The sequence below is a fragment of the Muntiacus reevesi genome, chromosome 1 (genome assembly GCF_963930625.1).
Source record: "Muntiacus reevesi chromosome 1, mMunRee1.1, whole genome shotgun sequence".
Lineage (NCBI taxonomy): Eukaryota > Metazoa > Chordata > Mammalia > Artiodactyla > Cervidae > Muntiacus > Muntiacus reevesi.
Window position 1 is genome coordinate 154,424,271 of NC_089249.1, and position 21,049 is coordinate 154,445,319.

The following is a 21,049-nucleotide window of genomic DNA, read 5'->3' on the forward strand; positions in this document are numbered from 1 at the left end:
GGGGTCTTCCTAACCCACATCTCATATCTCCTGCATTGGCAAGCAGGTTCTTCACCACTAGTGCCACTGGGGAAGCCCCTCCCTTTCAATGACCTTTCCATATTTCTAGGTACCTTAGCTAGGTACCTATCTCTCCTCATCCCAGCTGCTTGGGTGGGACCTTACAGGGATCCCCCCCAGACCCAGGTTTTTTGAGAGTTGGCCAATCCTCAGTTGATAGTGTAAGAGTAGGAGGGATACTCCCAGAATAACAACAACAAAAATAAAATCTCAAATTTAAAATATAGTTAATGTTAAAGCTGTTGATTGGTAATTTCAGTTAAGCAGACATCTATTGAATACTTACTGTGCTAATCAAATGAATATAAACTGAAAATTTCATATTGTGTAATTAATGAGAAAGGTGAGATAAGCATAAGATACTAGAGAAACACACAGGGAAAGGGGTGCTATAACCTTCAAGAATGTGTGTAGGCAAAAACCTTGTCTGCCTTGTCTACCTCTGTAGCTACCTCTGTAGCTCTAACAACTAGTAAAGCTCCTGGTATATACCAGCCACAGAATAAATACTTTGTGAATGAATTTTTCTTTTTTTAAGCAAAAAGAGAAGGAGAGGGGGAGCTAGAGCAATTTATATCCAAATAAATGAAAATGAAAAGAATTGAGTCACAGCCAAATGAAGAAACATGGATGTAGTATTCCATTCGGAGGAAGTAGCATGACTTGATGTAGTGAATGGGGAGACCTAAGTGCAGCTTGGTGTTCGTGCAAAATAAAGTGGGAGACAAAGAAAGATAGAGATGAGACAAAGGTGAATAGGTTTTTATATCTCAAGTTGGAAACTTGAACTCTGGGGAACCAGAAGACTTTTAACTGGAGGGTGATTTTTTTTTTTTTCCTGCCAAGTGGACATTTTAGAGAAAAGCATTTTAACTGCTGTGCAGAGGCTACATGTAAGGGAAGCAAGACGAGAGACAGAGAAATCAGAGAATCTGTTGTACTAGTATAGGCAGAAGATAATGAGATCCTAAACTAGAACATCACTAGTCAAAAAAGAGAAGGAAATGGATTCAGGATATATTTTGGAGGGAAAATCAGTAGGACTGGTGACAGACAGGATATGTGGGAGATAAAAGAGGGAGAGGAAAAGAATACCTATATTTTGGCTTAATTGGCAGAAAAGATTTATTCAGTAGTTATTCAGTGAATTCTGATTACATCCTTACTCTACCCCTGACACTGGCATAAGTGTTAAGAATATGGCTATGAACAAAAACAGTCTTTCCATGGAGGAGCTTGTTCCTAACTAAATGAAATTGAATGCACATAATTGCCCCAAATTTGTGTTTCAGTTTTTTTTTAGTGTATGTATTTTATTGAAGTATAGTTGACTTACAGTGTTTCAGGTGCTCATCAAGGTGATTCAGTTATACAAATACACATATATTATTTTTGAAAATTTTTTCCATCATAAGTTACTGTAGGATATTGACCGTAGTTCCCTATGCTATACAGTAAACCTTTGTTTCTTGTTGCATATCTATTTTTTAATAAGAAATATACATTCTATTCATACTAAGTCAAACAAGTGCAACCAAAATGTCGTATTTTTTTTAGTTAGGCAAAAATTCATAAGCTTTCTAAAATACATATATTATGCATATTTATATATGTGTGTATGTGTGTACAAAAGCTTTTGTACTACATTTGATAAAGGCTTGAAGAAGAATATAAAAAAAAGATGGAGAAATTGGAGAACATAAACTAAATGAAAGAAAACACTGAATATGAAATAGAAAAAGTGAAACAAACTAGATAAAAGTAAAAGATCATCATATAGTCCAGTTGTTTTTAAACATGACTGCCCATTAGAAACATAAATCTGGAGCTCTGGAGAAAAAGCAATATCTGAACATTTGTATTTTTCAAAAAATTTTAAGATAATTCTGATATGCATCTGGATTTTAAAAAGTGATTACAGGTTTTTCTATTAGATCCTAGTTTATCCTAGCTTTGGTAATATAGAGTTCTATTATTTTTCTGTTGACCAATCATGATACAATGGTATTAAGTGAGTAATAGTTACAGAATCACAGTAGTAGAACATGTTTATCAGTTTTCACAATCTATAGGCAGACAAAAAATAAAAGACAATTACAAATGCAAACAATAATTGGAACATGATTAGCTTAACAGTATAAAATAATTACATACAGTTTGGGCAGATCAAGCAGAGTGATGTGGTAAGTGGAAGTGCATACATGACATGTTTTCTTTCACCCAGTCATTTAATCCATTTACATTTAAGATCATTATTGATATGAATGGTCCTATTACCATTTTCTTAATTGTTTTGGGTTTATTTGCTGTAGGTCTTTTCCTTCTCTTGTGTTTTCTGCCTAAAGAAGTTCCTTTAGCATTTGTTGTAAAGCTGGTTTGGTGGTGCTGAACTCTCTTAACTTCTGCTTGACTGGAAAGCTTTTGATTTCTCCATCAAATTTGAAGGAGAATCTTGCTGGGTAGAATATTCTTGATTGTAGGTTCTTCCCTTTCACCATTTTAAATATACCTTGCCATTCCCTTCTGGCTTGTAGAGTTGCTATTGACAAATCAGCTGATAGCCTGATGGGAGTTACTTTGTATGTTATTTGTCATTTTCCCCTTGTTGCTTTTAATATTTTATCTCTGTCTTTAATTCTTATCAGATTGATTACTGTGTGTCTCAATGTGTTTCTCCTTGGGTTTCTCCTTCCTGGGACTCTTCTTCCTGGACTTGGTTGACTATTTCCTTTCCCATGTTTGGGAAGTTTTCAGCTATTATCTCTTCAAGTATTTTCTCAGGTCCTTTCTCTCTTCTCCTTCTGGGAGTTCTATAATGCAATAGTTGGTGCATTTAATGCTGTCCCAGAAGTCTCTTAGGCTGTCTTCATTTTTTTTTTTTTTCATTCTTTTTTCTATATTCTGTTCTGTGGTGGTGATTTCCACTGTTCTGTCCTCCAGGCCATTTATCTGTTCTTCTGCCTCAGTTATTCTGCTGTTGATTCCTTCTAGTGTATTATTCATCTCTGTTTGTTCTTTAGTTCTTGTAGGTCTTTGGTAAACATTTCTTGAATCTTCTCAATCTTTGCCTCCATTCTTTTCCTGAGATCCTGGATCATCTCCCCTATCGTTATTCTGAATTCTTATTCTGAGTTCTGTCTCCACTTCATTTAGTTGTTTTCCTGGAATTTTATTTTGTCCCTTCATCTGAGACTTAACTTTCTACTTTTTCATCGTAATTAACTTTCTATAATATGATTTTTGTTTTAGCCACTGTGATACTGTGCTTCTTCTGTCTGCCTTCTGATGGATGAGTCCAAGCAGCTTGTATAAGCTTCTTGATTGGAGGGACTGGCAATGAGAAAAACTTGTTCTTGCTCTGGTAGACAGGGCCTTGCTTAGTAAAGCTTTATTTATTTATTTTTTAATTCATCCTTTATTTTTTATTTTTTTTCCCATTTATTTTTATTAGTTGGAGGCTAATTACTTTACCATATTGTAGTGGTTTTTGCCATACATTGACGTGACTCAGCCATGGATTTACATGTATTCCCCATCCTGGTCCCCCCTCCCACCTACCTCCCCACCCCATCCCTCTGGGTCTTCCTAGTGCACCAGCCCCGAGCACTTGTCTCATGCATCCAGCCTGGGCTGGTGATCTCTTTCACACTTGATAATATACATGTTTCGATGCTGTTCTCTCAAAACATCTCACCCTCGCCTTCTCCATATAGGGTTATCGTTACCATCTTTCTAAATTCCATATATATGTGTTAGTATGCTGTAATGTTCTTTATCTTTCTGGCTTACTTCACTCTGTATAATGGGCTCCAGTTTCATTCATCTCATTAGAAGTGATTCAAATGAATTCTTTTTAATGGCTGAGTAATATTCCATGGTGTATATGTGCCACAGCTTCCTTATCCATTCGTCTGCTGATGGGCATCTAGGTTGCTTCCATGTCCTGGCTATTATAAACAGTGCTGCGATGAACATTGGGGTGCACGTGTCTCTTTCAGATCTGATTTCCTCAGTGCAGCTCAATTCCAGAAAAATAAATGACCCAATCAAAAAATGGGCCAAAGAACTAAATAGACATTTCTCCAAAGAAGACATACAGATGGCTAACAAACACATGAAAAGATGCTCAACGTCACTCATTATCAGAGAAATGCAAATCAAATCCACAGTGAGATACCATTACATGCCAATCAGGATGGCTGCTATCCAAAAGTCTACAAACAATAAATGCTGGAGAGGGTGTGGAGAAAAGGGAACCCTCTTACATTGTTAGTGGGAATGCAAACTAGTACAGCCGCTGTGGAGAACAGTGTGGAGATTTCTTAAAAAACTATAAATAGAACTGCCATATGACCCAGCAATCCCACTTCTGGGCATACGCACCAAAGAAACCAGAGCTTAGTAAAGCTTTAATCCAATTATCTGCTGATGGGTGGGAGGGTTGCACTCCCTCCCTGGTAGTTGTTAGACCCAGCCCTGGTGTTATGGGCTCTATGGTAAGGTTAATGGCAAACGCCAAGAAAGTTTATGTCAAGGAGAACCTTCTAGTGCCTGTCCCTATGTGGTGAGCCCCTGCCGACCCACACCTCCACAGGAGGCCCTCCAACACTAGCAGGTAGTTTTGGTTCAGTCTCCTGTGGGATCACAGCTCCTTTCCTCTGGGTCTTGGTGTGTGCAAAATTTTGTTTATGCCTCCCTTCCACGACTGGAGTCTTTGTTTCCCTCAGTTCTCTGGAAGGCCTATAGTCAAATCCTGTTGGCCTTCAAGGCCAGATTCCTTGGGGATTCCCAGTTCCTTTGTTGGATCCCCAAGCTGGGAAGCCTGACATGAGGTTCAGAACCTTTACAATAGTGCAAGAGCTTCTTTGGTATTATTCTTCTCTAGTCTATGAATAAACCACCCAGCAGGTATGGGATTTGATTTAATCGTGATTATGCCCCTCTTACTATCTCACTGTGGCTCCTTCCTTGCCTTTGGATGTGCGGTATCTTTTTTGGTGGGTTCCAGTGTCCTCCTGTCAGCGGTTGTTCAACAGCTAGTTGCAGTTCTGGTGCTCTCACAGGAGGAGATGAGCACAAGTCCTTCTACTCAGGTTTTGATCTCTGCATACAACTGAAATGCCTAAATGAAAAAGTTTCAACCAGACACACTGGTTTTTATTGAAACAAAGTCTCTTTCGTATTTTCCACACTCCCAAGGCAAGACAATTACTTAAAAACAGCTTATGGTAGCTGTGTTGGGCTCCAGAGGTGGCCGAGTGTCACAGTGGGACTGGGTGGCCAGGCGGGCAGTGAGGGAGGGGGCTAATCTAAGACAAAATCTGTTTATTCCAGTCATTGAGGGACCTGCTATTCTTTTAAACTGTCCCAGTTGATATGCTATATCAAGGTGTTTTATGATCCTTTTGACTGTTCAAATTAGGATATTTTTCTATCAACATCAGATTCTTTTACCCTAATTTGTTAGCTGAAGTGTTTGTTGTTAGAGTCTATGTTCTGCCCATTATCTTGATCCTCCTCCAACTAGCCTGTCCCTACAACATGGGAAGGGTAAGGACTTGCTCTTGCATTTTTGATCTATCTATTGGTTCCTTCTCTTCATTCTAAATATATATGTATAATATATATATTCTCATCCTAAATGTATATGTAATATATAAACAGACATTATATAAAAATATTTATTATGTTTTATTTACTTATATTATTGTCTATTATAAACATATATATATTACATATATATATATATTACATTCCTTCAAATTTAGCTTCCCCCTCAAGCTTTAACTCATCTGTTCTTTTATTCACAGCTAAACTTCTTAGAGTAATCTGTACTGAATAACTCTATTTCTTCATTGTTTATTTTGTTAACTCACTACAGCATGGCTTCTTTCTGCTATGTGACTAAAATTGAATTTAACTGTTAGAGTCCGATAATAGTCTTTGACAGATCATTTAAGATGGTGGAGCCTGAGCTCACCTCTCTCACAAGCACACCAAAATCACAACTATATGCAGAACAACCATCGATGAAAAAGACTAGAACCTACCAGGAAAGTTCTCCTCCAACTAAAGACATAAAGGAACTAAAATGAGATAGGTAGGAGGGGCAGATTCATGATATGATCAAGTCTCATAGTCCCAAGTCACAAACTGGAGAATAATTATATTGCAGAGGCTCTCATAGGACTGAGAGTTCTGAGCCCCATGTTGGGGTCCCCAGGCCAGGGTCCTGGCATTATATATTTGTGTGTATATGTATTAATATGTATAGTATTTTACATACACACATGTGTGTGTGCTCACACACAATGGAATACCTCTCAGCCATAATAAGGAATGAAATTTTGCCATTTCCAGCAGCATGGATGGCCTTGGAAGTTATTGTGTTAAATGAAATAAGACAGAGAAAGACAAATACTATGTGATACCACTTAACGTCTGTATTCTAAAACACACAGCAAACTAGTGAATATAACAAAAAAAAGAAGCAAACTCACAGATAAAGAGAACAAGCTAGTGGTTACCAGTGGGAAGAGGGCAATGAAAGTTGCTCAGCCATATCTGACTCTTTGCGACCCCATGGACTATACAGTCTATTGAATTCTCCAGGCAAGAATACTGGAGTGGGTAGCCTTTCCCTTCCGGTAGAGGGAAGCGAGAACCAAAATACAGGTAGCTGACTAAGAGGTGAAACTAGGTTGGTGCAAATGTAATTGTGGTTTTGGACCATGAATTTTAAGTCATTATAACTAGGCTCAAACATATCTTTATTAATCAAAATAAGAACCATTACAATCAACACACTTTTGCCAGTGAGAAATACGTTTATTCCTGTCACATAAAAATCCATGCTCTAGGATTCGATGAACTCTTAGAAAGCATTTTCTGCCTCCTGCTGGTTGTGGAAATATTTTCCCTGCAAAAAGTTGTTGAAATGCTTGAAGAAGTGGTAGTCAGTTGGTGAGAGATCAGGTGAATATGGTGGACAAGCCAATACTTCTTAGCCCAATTTGTTCAATTTTTGAAGTGTTGGTTATGCAACATGCGGTCAGGTGTTGCTGGAAGAGGAACTGGGTCCTTTCTGTTGACCAGTGCTGTCTGCAGGCATTGCAGTTTTCGGTGAATCTCATGGATTTGCTGAGCATACTTCTCAGATGTAGTGGTTTCTCTGGGATTACGCATATTGTAGTGGATCAGACGGGCAGCAGACAGTGACCATGACCTTTCTTTGGTGCAAGTTTGGCTTTGGGAATTTCTTTGGAGCTTCTCAGTCCAGCTAGTGAGCTGGTTGTCACCAGTTGTCATATAAAATCCACTTTTCATCACAGATCACAATCTGATCGAAAAATGGTTCATTGTTGCGTAGAGTAAGAGAGACAACACTTCAAAATGACAATTTTTTGTATTTGCAGTCAGCTCATGAGACACCAACTTATTGACCTTTTTCACCTTTCCAATTTGCTTCAAATGCCAAATGACCTTAAAATGGTTTATCTTGAGTTCTTCAGCAGCTTCTCATGTAGTTGTGAAGAGGATCAGCTTCGATGATCCTCTCAGTTGGTTGTTGTTAACTTCCAGTGGTCAGCCACTACATTCCTCATATTCAAGGCTCATTTCCTTTACAAAACTTTATGAACCACCAATGCACTGTACATTCATTAGCAATTCCTGGGCCAAATGTGTTGTTGATGTTGTGAGTTATCTCTGCTGCTTTATGACCCAATTTGAACTCAAATAAGAAAATCACTCAAATTTGCTTTTTATCTAACATCATTTCCATAGTCTAAAATGCATATAAAATAAACAGAAAGTATTAATTCATTAGCAAAACAGATAAAGCAAGAAATGCACATTAAAATGATGTATAACATAATCACACTTATTTAAGAACATATTCATTCCAATATCAAATGGCAAAGTTCAGCAATGCTAAACCAAAATTACTTTTGCACCAACCTAATACATTCTACTAAAACTCTCCATAAATATTTTAATTCCTGATGAAGTTCTTCAACAAATTATAACAGAGGTTTTACTTAACTACCTCCAGTGATAGGGAACTCATATTCAGAAAGGCAATTTTATTTTCAGAAATTAAATTACTTTCGCATCAACCTAATATTATGTATAAAATAAGCTACAAAGATATATAATATCTTATAATGTAGGCAATATATTACAAATATAAATAGACTATAACCTTTAATAATTGTGAACCACTATATTGTACACTTATAACTTCTATAATACTGCACATAAACTATACTTCAATTAAAAAAACAGTTTGGGACAGAAAAAAATCAATTTTATAAAATGCCATACTACACCATATATTTTCTTTTTTTTAATATAAATTTATTTATTTTAATTGGAGGCTTACACAATATCTTTTCATTTTCACAGCCACCTTTGTGTCAATATAAGTCACCCTCTGCAGTAGTGATGTAATGATGGTTGCCTAGAGTCATATAGAAAATGGCGAAATATTCAACACCTGTTCTTTTGTTTATAAATTCAGGATCCTTTATCCTTTTTTTTTTTGTCATACCATAACTGCCTTTTACTTAATTCTCATCCTTCTGAATCTGTTTACATTTCTTGTCTTCACTGAGATTTCCTCAGATCTCACATCTCATATTCTTTCTCTTAATTGCCTTTCTAATCTTTGATAGTTTTCACTTCATCTCTTTTTCTTCACCAGTTGAATTATATTCTGTAAACTTTTATCCTTATCATTGTTGTTTTTTTATCTTTCAACTGAATGATCTTATTCATTTCTATAACCTCAGCTGTTATTTATCTGCTGATTACTTCCAGATCTAAAATCTTCTGGACCTCTTTCTTGAGCTCCTAAAAAGACTTTTTTTCAAGTTGCCTATTAGATGTTTTTACTTGGATGTCCTACAGCTTCCTCAGATGTATTCTAAGAACTGGCCTCAATATTCTTCCTTATCAGACCTGACCTTCCCTACCACTCAGTTACCCAAACTAGAAATTTGGTTTTTTAAGCTTTAAATCTAAATGATGAACAATTCTTATCAGTTCTACTGAAGTATGTTTTAAGTTTGTCCCCTTTATTAAATTCTCAGTGCTATTAAGGTGAACATTGAAATAAGTATCCATTTTCATGTTTTCAGATCTAATCTGCCATATGCTACCAAATCACCACAAAAGGACATGCATGCGTGCGTGTACACACACACACACACACACACACACACACACACACACACACATCCGTCCGTCCATCAGAATTGTCCTCTGAACAGTCCGTCCTTGAAAATCGTTAGTGGTTTCCCTATTGCCGTCAGAGTAAAGTCCAAATTTCTAAGGTATGCCAGTTTGACTGCTATAATCTAGTTTCCAGAAAACTTCCTTGCCTTGTAGCCAGTTCACATTCCACTTCCATACATCGAGCTGATGATTTAGTTTGTTTTTTGTAATTTTTTATTGATTTTTTAAGATATCCAATTTCTTGCTTGTGTTTTTTCTCTCCCTAGAGTATAGCTACCTCCCCAACAATCTTCCATTACACACTCTCCACAACATTGATATCTTTTTAAAGTGAAAGTTGCTCAGTTGTGTCCAGCTCTTTGCAACACCTTGGGCTATACAATCCATGGAATTCTCCAGGCCAGAATACTGGAGTGGGTAGCCTTTCCCTTCTCTAGGGGATCCTCCCAACCCAGGGATTGAACCCAGGTCTCCTGCGTTGCGGGCAGACTTTTTACCAGCTGAGCCACAAGGGAAGCCCAAGAATACTGGAGTGGGTAGCCTATCCCTTCTCCAGTGGATCTTCCTGACTCAGGAATCGAACCAGGGTCTTCTGCATTGGAGGCAGATTCTTTACCAACTGAGCTATCAGGGAAGCCCAGGCATATCTGTAAAATAAAGCAGCTAGCCACTCCAGTACTCTTGCCTGGAAAATCCCATGGATGGAGAAGCCTGGTAGGCTGCAGTCCATGGGGTCGCAAAGAGTTGGACACGACTGAGCAACTTCACTTTCACTTTTCACTTTCATGGATTGGAGAAGGAAATGGCAACCCACTCCAGTGTTCTTGCCTGGAAAATCCAAGGGATGGTGAAGCCTGGTGAGCTGTCATCTATGGGGTCGCATAGAGTCAGACACGACTAAAGTGACTTAACAGCAGCAGCAACAGCAGTCCTAAAACCTCATATTCACGTTAAAACCAATATGTGTATGGCACTATGTTAAGCACTTTGGGAAACACAAAAACTGCAAGATATGTCAGGATGAGAAGGGCTTTCTAACCACAAACAGAAAAGCTATGAAGCAAAAGTCCAATAGTGTAAAAATAAAAAAGTTCCATGTCTCCAAAAGCACAATAAAATGAAAATGTAAATGGGGAAAATGTTTGCAAAATGGGTAATGGTTGAAGAGATAATCTCATTAATATATAATCTTTTTTAAAGATATGGGTTAAATATTAGCACCTGCGTGGGGCCTGCACAGTCTCCTTTGTTCTTCAGTAGTCTTTGCTTAAACTTTTATTGTATCCCTTAACACTGAAAAACACATATTTGCAACCAAATATGTCTTGCTTTAAAATGGGAAACTGGAACCATGGATTTTCTCTGTATCCCAGACTTTTAACTAGATTCTTAACATAGTGAGTAGTTGGTGAAAGAAATATCAGCTTTAATTCAATGTCCATTGATTCAGTGATGGCATCCACCATCTCAACCTCTGTCGCCATCTGCTCCTCCCCTCAATGTTTCCCAGCATCAGGGTCTTTTCTGATGAGTCAGATCTTTGCTTCAGGTGGCCAAAGTATTGGAGCTTCAGCTTCAGCATCAGTCCTTCCAGTAAATATTCAGGACTGATTTCCTTTAAGGTTGACTGGCCTGATATCCTTGCCACCCAAGGAACTCTCAAGAGTCTTCTCCAGCACCACAATTCAAAAGCATCAATTCTTCGGCACTCAGCCTTCTTTATGGTCCAACTCTAACATCCATACATGACTACTGGAAAGACTATAGCTTTGACTTGACGGACCTTTGTCAGCAAAGTGATGTCTCTGGTTTTTAATATGCTGTCTAGGTTTTTCATAGCTTTTCTTCCAAAGAGCAAGTGTCTTTTAATTTCATGGCTGCAGTCACCACCCATAGTGATTTTGTAGCCCAAGAAAATAAAATCTGCCACTGTTTCCACTTTTTTTTCCCTACCATCTATTTGCCATGAAGTGATGGGACCAGATGCCATGATCTTAGTTTTTTGAATGTTGAGATTTAAGCCAGCTTTTTCACTCTGCTCTTCACCTTCATCAAGAGGCTCGTTAATTCCTCCTTACTTTCTGCTATTAGGGTGGTATCATATGGATATCTCAGGTTTTTGCTATTTCTCCCCACAGTCTTGATTCCAGCTTGTGATTCATCCAGCCCATCATTTTGCATGATGTATTCTGCATGTAAGTTAAATAAGCAAGATGACAATATACAGCCTTGACATACTCCTTTCACAATTTGGAACCAGTCTGTTGTTCAATGTCCAGTTCTAACTGTTTCTTCTTGATCTGCCTACAGGGTTCTCAGGAGGCAGGTAAAGTTGTATTTTCCCATCTGTTCAAGAATTTTCCAGTTTGTTGTAATCCACACAGTCAAAGGCTTTATTTTAACATTGTCAATGAAGCAGGAGTGTATGTTTTTCTGGAATTATCTTGCTTTTTCTATGATCTAACAGATGTTGGCTATTTGACCTCTATTTCCTCTGCCCTTTATAAATCCAACTTGTACACCTGGAAGTTCTCAATTCACGTGCTTTTGAAGCCCAGCCTGAAGGAGTTTGAGCATTACCTTGCTAGCCTTTGAAATTAGCACAATTGTATGGTAGTTTGAACATTCTTTGGCATTGTCTTTCCTTGGAATTGGAGTGACAGTTGACTTTTTCCAGTCCTGTGGCCACTGCTGAATTTTCCAAATTTGCTGGCATATTGAGTACTGCAGTTTAACTGCATTAACTTTTAGGATTTGAAATAGCTCAGCTGGAATTCTATCACCTCCACCAGTTTAGTTTTCAGTAATGCTTCCTAAGGCCCACTTGACTTCGCCCTCCAGGATGTCTGACTCTTGAGTGAGGGAGCACACCATTGTGGTTTTCTGAGTCATTAAGACCTTTTTTGTAGAGTTCTGTGTATTCTTGTTCTTAATCTCTTCTGCCTCTGTCAGGTCCTTACCATTTCTGTCCTTTATTGTGCCCAACTTTGCATGAAATGTTCCCTTGGTATCTCCAGTTTTCTTGAGGAGATCTCTATTTTTTACACTTATTGTTAGTTATTATAATTACCTGTAACTATATATTACATTGGATCGTCCCTGAAGCTTAGATGGTAAAGAATCTGTGATGCCGGAGACTTGGGCTCGATCCCTGGGTCGGGAAGATCCTCTGAAGAAGGGAATGGCAATCCACTCCAGTATTCTTGCCTGGAGAATCCCATAAACAGAGGAACCTGGTGGGCTACAGTCTTTGGGGTCGCAAATATATTACATTATATTTCATGAGAGAACATACACTATATATCTTTCATCCAAGTCTAGGCTGTGTAGCACTTAGTAGGGCTTATAGATATATTTTAAATGATAAAAGGAATAAGTGAATGCAGTAAGCCAAAATAGAATCACTATTTTTTTTTTAACCTTTATTTAAAAATTCTGAATAAATAGTTCTCTGGATTCAAAGAATTTTAGGGCACCCTTGACTGAACCAAGAGATTTTCTATTCTCATCAGCAAACATTAAAGAGAAAAGATTATTTATCTCATTTTTTAGACAAAGCTTTTCCTAACCTGTTAGATGGCTGATAAGAAAATGTGAAGAGATTGGGAGTTCCTTATACATAATTAAGTAGCTCATTCTTGCAGATAGTTCAATAATTTATATTTGAAATATACTTTTTTCAACAAAATCGGCTTTTTAGATAGCCTCTTTTGAAGATGTTGTTGTTTTAGGGTTTGTCTTTCTAGGATCTGTCTCTTAAGAGAATTGGAAATTCTATACTTTGTGAAGAAAAAACAATGCATTACATAGGCACAAAATTAAAATCATCTTCCCAGTATGAGGTCAAGTCCTACTTTTATGAAAAGGGGTTTTTATTTTTCTGAAAACTAGATTAGGAGAAAGGATAGATGTGAGAGAGTAAGGTAAAACAGTGGGGGGGGGGGAGTAGATAATATATAGAACAATTTCTTTCTTTTTTATCTTTCTGTCCTCCAAACCTCCTTCTTAATCTGATGCCTCTTAAAGGGAGAGTAAGTGATAGACAAGACTAAGTGAAGGCTGAGATGATAGCTTTGCTGACTGAGAATACGAGAAAGTTTGTCATGCTGGACTTTTGTTTCTTTCTACTTGTCTGTGAGCCTGGCTAAGTACTCTAAAGGAATGTATAGTGTACCTTTTATATCCTGAGCCTTTACCTGTTTAAAGACTGAGCCTCAAAATTCAAAAGCAGTTCATGCTCAAGGTATTTGCCTACCTGAAGCACAGATGGAATTCAAGTACAGTTATGATCCTAGAAAATGTGTTATTTTGAAGAGTAGGCTCCCTCGCTGTTTCGATATGAGAAAGGGTTTAAATTTTTAAGCTGTTGAATTGCTGAAATAAAGAGATCTTGGCTCCACAAAGCAAAATACTTAAGAAACATTAGGATTGCAAATGGAACCAAGGCTTCTGTGAGAAATAGTGGTAAAGTCAGAATAGAATAGGCTTAGGGCAAGAGTCTTTCATTTCATTCTTCCAATAAGTACTTTGTACCTTCTCTATTCAAACCATTGGGAAAACTGTCTTTAAGATAAGAGGGAAGAAGTTACAAGTCTGGGCATTAATGTTTGGTTATGCCCCAGGAGGAAAAGCCTGCCAAGTCAACATACTTTGTTTCAGGCTAGCATAAGTCCTTTTGAAAGAGGTTGCATTTGGCCTGAGGCTCCACCTACCAGCAGAAAATTGGATTAAAGACTTACTGAACCTAGTTTTGCCCACCAGAACAAGACCCAGTTTTCCCCATAGCCAGTCCCTCCCATCAAGAAGCTTGCACAAGCCTCTTAATGCTCACCTATCAGAGGGCAGACAGAATGAAATCAGCAATCACAAAAAACCAACCATACTGATCAAATGGATCACAACTTTGCCTAACTCAATGAAACTATGAGCCACGGCATGTAGGGTCACCCAAGATGGTCAGGTCATGGTGGAGAGTTCTGACAAAATGTGGTCCACTGGAGAAGGAAATGGCAAACCACTTCAGCATTCTTGCCTTGAGAAACCTCCCAGGTCAGTAGGTGTCTAATATGCTACTGCAGAAGAGCAGAAAAACAACTCCAGGAGGAATGAAGAGGCTGAGCCCAAGTGGAAACAACGCCCAGGTATAGATTTGTCTGGTGGTGAAAGTCTGATTCTGTAAAGAACAATATTGCATAGGAACCTGGAATGGTAGGTTCATGAAACAAAGTAAATTGAAAATGGTCAAACAGGAGATATCAAGAGTGAACATTGACATTTTAGAATCAGCAAACTAAAATGGACCAGAATGGGTGAATTTAATTCAGATGACTATAATATCTACTCCTGGATGACTCACAAACTGGAATCAAGATTGCCAGGAGAATATCAATAACCTCATATTTGCCAGTGCACCACCCTAACGGCAGAAAGTGAAGAGGAATTAAAGAGCTTCTTGATGAAGGTGAAAGAAGAGAATGAAAAGTTGGCTTGAAACTCAACATTCAAAAAACTAAAATCATGGCATGTCATCCTATCACTTCACAGCAAATAGATGGGGAAACAATGGAAATAGTCACAGACTTTATTTTCCTGGGCTTCAAAAGCTCTATGGACAGTGACTGCAGCCATGAAATTAAAAGACACTTCCTCCTTGGAAGAAAAGCTATGAAAAACCTAGACAGCATATTAAAAAGCAGAGAGATAACTTTGCCAACAAAGGTCTGTACTGTCAAAGCTATGGTTTTTCCAGTAGTTGTGTTTGGATGTGAGAGCTGGACGATAAAGAAGGCTACACTGAAGAATTGATGCCTTTGAACTGTGATGCTGGAGAAGTCTCTTGAGAGTCCCTTGGGCTGCAAGGAGATCCAACCAGTCCATCCTAAAGGAGATCAGTCCTGAATATTCATTGGAAAAAACTGATGCTGAAGCTCCAGTACTTTGGCCACCTGATGTAAAGAACTGATTCACTGGAAAAGATCCTGATGTTGCTGAAGATGGAAGACAGGAGGAGAAGGGAACACTAGAGAATGAGATGGTTGGGTGACATCACCAACTAAATGGACATGAGTTTGAGCAAACTCGGGGAAAAGGTGAAGGACAGGGAATCCTGCCATGCTGCAATCCATGGAGTCACAAAGAGTTGGACACAACTGAGTGACTGAACATAAACAAAGGGCAGCTAGGTAACTCTGTGAAAAGAAACATGAAAACCGTTAGTGAGAGATCTTTAAAATCCCTTCCAGTTTTAGTATCTATAATTCTATAACTAACCGAACTATAACATCCCCTCTAGACAAGTTTCATGAATCTTTGCTCCTGAGTTCATTTTAATACATTTTAATAATTTAGGTGCACACCACCATAATTTAAAACATAGAAACTTCATTTATTAAATGAGCTTTGTAGACCTGATTTATTAAACATAGTACAGACAGGCATTTAGCCAGATACCTTGCTGGGGTGCCCTTGTTATCCAAGATGTGAATATTTGTCAGTAATCACAACTCAATTCAAATGTTTGGTATCTCAGACTTCCCTGGTGGTCCAGTGGTTAAGAATCTGCCTGCCAGTGCAGGAAACAGAGGTTCAATTCCTGTTTGGGAAAGATCCCACATGCCATAGGACAACTAAGTCTGTGCACCCTAAAGACCATGGTCCACAACAAGAGAAGCCACTGCAATGAGTATCCCCTTTCCGTAACTAGAGGAAACCTGTGTGCCACAACTGGAAGAAGCCCGTTGGCAGCAACAAAGGCCCAGCACAAATGCAACCAAAACATTAAATAATTTTTTTTAATGTTTGAAACCCCATTCTAATTTAGAGATCAGGAGCTTAATCATTAGAGATCATTTTGAAAGTGATGTTTTTCATTGTAGTACCTTACATCTCAGTTGAAGTTGCTGAAAACAAAATAAACAGAGCTTGTTTACTAGTGCCCAGCATGTAGTAAATTCTCAGTAAAAGTGTACTGAATTGAAGCATCATTATTACATCTCATTTAATAGCCTTCAGTTTTAAAGACCTTTCATATATTATTTTGTGTTACCGTCCAAAAATACCATGGAAGTAGCATGCCATATTTCACTAATGAGAAATTTGAGAACCATTGCAATAAGGAAGTGGCAAGTTTTAAAATGTTGTCATTACTCCTGCCCATAAGCTTTTTGAAAGTCCTGTATAGCTTATTTATCTCTGACCTCTTAGATTTTACCCATTTCCTTGTTTATTGTACTCTTAATTGTGTATTCTAAGCTGGGGATAAAACTTATAAAAACCCCAGTCTTCTTTGATTTTGTAAGCATCCTTCATTTTCCCTCAGCCTACATCCTTTAGTGTAGGAGTGTCATAGCAATATTAGAATTTTATATATATATATGTGTATATATATATATATATATATATATATATATATATTGACTATGCCAAAGCCTTTGACTGTGTGCATCACAATAAACTGTGAAAAATTCTGAAAGAGATGGGAATGCCAGACCACCTCACCTGCCTCCTGAGAAACCTGTATGCAGGTCAGGAAGCAACAGAACTGGACATGGAACAACAGACTGGTTCCAAATAGGAAAAGGAGTATGTCAAGGCTGTATATTGTCACCCTACTTATTTAACTTATATGCAGAGTACATCATGAGAAACGCTGGGCTGGAGGAAGCACAAGCTGAAATCAAGATTGCCGGGAGAAATATCAATAACCTCAGATAGCAGATGACACCACCCTTATGGCAGAAAGTGAAGAAGAACTAAAGAGTCTCTTGATGAAAGTGAAAGAGGAGAGTGAAAAAATTGGCTTAAAACTCAACATTCAGAAAACTAAGATCATGGCATCTGGTCCCATCACTTCATGGCAAATAGATGGGGAAACAGTAGAAACAGTGGCTGACTTTATTTTTGGGGGCTCCAAAATCACTGCAGATGGTGATTGCAGCCGTGAAACTAAAAGACGCTTACTCCTTGGAAGGAAAGTTATGACCAACCTAGACAGCATATTAAAAAGCAGAGACATTACTTTGTCAACAAAGGTCCATCTAGTCAAGGCTATGGTTTTTCCAGTGGTCATGTATGGATGTGAGAGTTGGACTCTAAAGAAAGCTGAGCACAGAAGAATTGATGCTTTTGTACTGTGGTGTTGGAGAAGACTCTTGAGAGTCCCTTGGACTGCAAGGAGATCCAACCAGTCCATCCTAAAGGAGATCAGTCCTGGGTGTTCATTGGAAGGACTGATGTTGAAGCTGAAATTCCAATACTTTGGCCCCCTGATGCAAAGAGCTGACTCACTGGAAAAGACCCTGATGCTGGGAAAGATTGAGGGCAGGAGGAGAAGGGGACGACGGAGTATAAGATGGTTGGATGGCATCACCGACTCAGTGGACATGAGTTTGGGTAGGCTCCGGGAGTTGGTGATGGACAGGGAGGACTGGCATGCTGCAGTTCATGGGGTTGCAAAGAGTCGGACACGACTGAGTGACTGAACTGAACTGAATATTTTATGTGTGTGTGTGTGTGTGTGTGTGTGTGTGTGTGTGTGTGTAAGCCTTAAAATCAGAAATATTAAGCTTCACTCTAGCAAATAGCTTCTTATTTAATAAAATTTTTATAATTCTAATGCCCTATTGTGGTTATATAACTTGTATGTTAGGAATTTGATTTCCTGAAGTCAGATAACCTGTATAGCTTATGTATATCTTAGATTTTACCCATTTCCTCATTTATTGTGCTCTTAATTGTGTACTATAGGCTGGGGATAAAAATTGATTTAAAAAACCCCAGTCTTTATTGATTTTGTAAGCATCCTTCGTTTTCCCTTGGCCTCCATCCTTTAGTATAGGGGTATCATAGCAAGATTAGAAATATATTTAATATTATATATATATATAAACCTTAAAATGAGAAATATTAAGCTTCACTCTAGCAAATAGCTTCTTATTTAATAAAATTTTTATAATTCTGATGCCCTATTGTGATTATATAACTTGTATGTTAGGAATTTGATTTCCTAAAGTCAGTATGAAACTAATTATAGGACTTTTCTTAAATAGCAAAGCACCGATGTTCATATGGTTAGTGATAGTGATGGAGATGACTTTGAAGATGCTTCCGAATTTGGGGTGGATGATGGAGAAGTATTCGGCATGGCGTCATCTGCCCTAAGAAAATCTCCAATGAGTGAGTATTAATAGCTCCTTGGGTCCAGCATTATGATTCTCCCTCCTAGTTCAGAAACTTATGAGGAACGATGAACTTAAAAATTTCTTCCTGACTTCCAGTTTTGGAGAGATAAAATGTATCAAATAGACATTATTCATTGGAACTAGAGCCTCTTAAGTTTTGATCTTAAGCCCAACCATTCCCAATACTTTAGTAAAATTCATTAAAAATTCAAGGGAATGTAACTTTTGTTTCACATGTATGAGTTCGTCTATTTGAAGCCTGGAAGTTGATAAAATAGCTGTACTTTTTGTGATTGTAGTTATCACCACACATCTTATTGGAGATTCCAGTTTTATCAGGAGTCATATTATTTTTCCATTCACCCATCTTTGGAGGGAAGAAAGTAAACTATACCATCTCCCTCACTTGCACTTGACAGGATGCATAGTATAGGATCTTAAGGGATACTGCAAAGAAGATGATTGTTAAACTAAGCCCATAAATGATTCGTTTACTCTGAAATTAGGGAATCTTTATGGGCAGAAATAGATGTGATATCTACATAAAGTTGATTTTTCCCATTAGGTCTTTAAATAATTTGAGAGCCTTTTTATATAATTTAATTACAAGATGTCATTTTCAAGAAAACTTTAAAATCATAATTGATGACTGGCACATATTTTGAACACCTAGCAAGATTGTGTCAGTTAGTTTTCAAAAATTCATGAGTGTGACGTTTTTTGGGGTTCTTTTTTAAGGTTTGATGAAATCTTCTAATGTAGCTGGAGTTAAAATATCTTCTCAGATATATCACAGAAGCGAAAATTTAATTTTATTTCCTCTTTATTGATTAAATATATTTCTTATATGTGGGATTAGATGTTATGTGGTTTGTTTTTTGTGTCTATTTGTTTTGGTTTTTTGTTTTTGTTTTTTCTTTTGTTTGTTTTTTAGTGCCAGAAAACGCAGAAAATGAAGGAGATGCCTTATTACAATTTACAGCAGAGTTTTCTTCAAGGTAGGGTTAGGACATTAACTATATAAATTGATGTTCTTTTAATGCTACTGTGATTTTTTTGAGACAACTTTAATTGTATATTGTTTTAAAATTTATCCTTAAAGTATTCAAAGTATACATTTATCTATACATATAGTCCTGATAGTGAATATAGAGTGTTCCAATCAGATAACTGTAAACTACATATGCCATTTCAGAGATGTATTTATCTTACCTCTGTGTCATTATCGAAGCATAGTAAATGGATTACTAATTTAATATCTTGACGATATTTGCAAAAGGACTAGGCTGTTGTTGTTTAGTCGCTGTGTCATGTCCACCTCTTTTGTGACCCCGTGGATCATAGTCTGCCAGGCTTCTCAGACCATGGGGTTTCCCAGGCAAGAATACTGGAGTGGGTTGCCATTTTCTTCTCCAGGTGATCTTCCCAACCCAGAGATCAAACCCACATCTCCTGCATTGCAGGCAGATTTTTTACTGCTGAGTCACTAGGAAAGTCCAAAAGGACTAGGTATAGGATACTAATTCTTAGTATATCCTAGGACAGACAAAATATTTTTTCAAATATTGGATAAAAAGACAAATGTTTTTAAATGTAAATGAATCTTTTAATTTTTGGGGAATCATTTAGCATTTCTTCTTTTAATAGTCTAATACAAATTTTTCTGTGTATTTGAGATTCTCCTAAGGTGTTTAAATATTTAAACCTAAATTTTCCTGTAAATGATATTTTCTTTAGTTCTGTTTTCTGATGTAATGTAATTTGGAAACTTAGCAAGAGACCATGTTTTCTCTCTGTGTTGGACTTCCAGAATAAATGAACTAAAATGGAAAGTTAAGTCTGTTGTAATTAGGAAATCTTAGGGAAATAGGTAACCAGGAATTACTTATAAATGACATTGGGGCACTTGCTAAGTCCATTTGCTCAATGTACTTAAAATTCCAGTGTTGTGATCTAGAGGCCAAAACGAGTTCAAAAAACTAATGAAGCCTTTAAAGAAATGATTCAATGTTTTTTCTATATGTAAAGAGACATTAGCCCCAACATTTACTTAAAAGTCATTGGTTAGACTTGTGAAACTTGAAGTAAATTTGAAATGTATTTTAATTAATAGATGCAATTTTTCCTATAGATATGGTGACTGCCATCCTGTATTTTTTATTGGCTCATTAGAAGCAGCTTTTCAAGAGGCCTTCTACGTGAAAGCCCGAGATGTAAGTGCAATTTACCTTTTTTAATTAAACAGTGCATCCCCATAGGTTTACCACCAGGCCTGAGGCAATACTTAATGTTTTCCGCTTTTTTCAGATTGAAGACTTGATTTTGTTTTTGGTTCATTTCCCAACCTAATCATCACCAAGATGCCCATTTCAGTCAGAGGGCAGTAGTATGATAGGGTTCCACCGGCTCTTGCAGAAGACTGTCAAGCTTTGAAACAGGGTTTCTTTTCTTTTTTTTTTTTTTAAGGGAGTGAAAGGGGTGGACATGCTTAGAAGGGACCAGGCTATGTACTTGTATTCTTTTTAGTTATGTGATTGACAGTTTCTTGCTAAGAGATTTGTCCTTCAATCTTT

General features: G+C 37.5%; 1 protein-coding gene and 1 non-coding gene across 2 annotated transcripts in view; one reads left to right on the forward strand and one right to left on the reverse strand.

Annotated features, from left to right (window-relative positions):
- FAF1 (Fas associated factor 1) overlaps positions 1 to 21,049 on the forward strand; it is a 481,413-nt gene that overhangs the window by 313,798 nt on the left and 146,566 nt on the right. The window contains exons 10-12 of the mRNA XM_065913426.1: positions 18,345 to 18,471; positions 19,411 to 19,474; positions 20,608 to 20,689. Coding sequence (XP_065769498.1) covers positions 18,345 to 18,471; positions 19,411 to 19,474; positions 20,608 to 20,689 — 273 coding nt within the window. The remainder of the gene's footprint in view (positions 1 to 18,344; positions 18,472 to 19,410; positions 19,475 to 20,607; positions 20,690 to 21,049) is intronic.
- On the reverse strand, positions 9,859 to 9,931 carry TRNAW-CCA (transfer RNA tryptophan (anticodon CCA)). Its single transcript has one exon. It is a non-coding gene; the product is annotated as a tRNA-Trp (tRNA).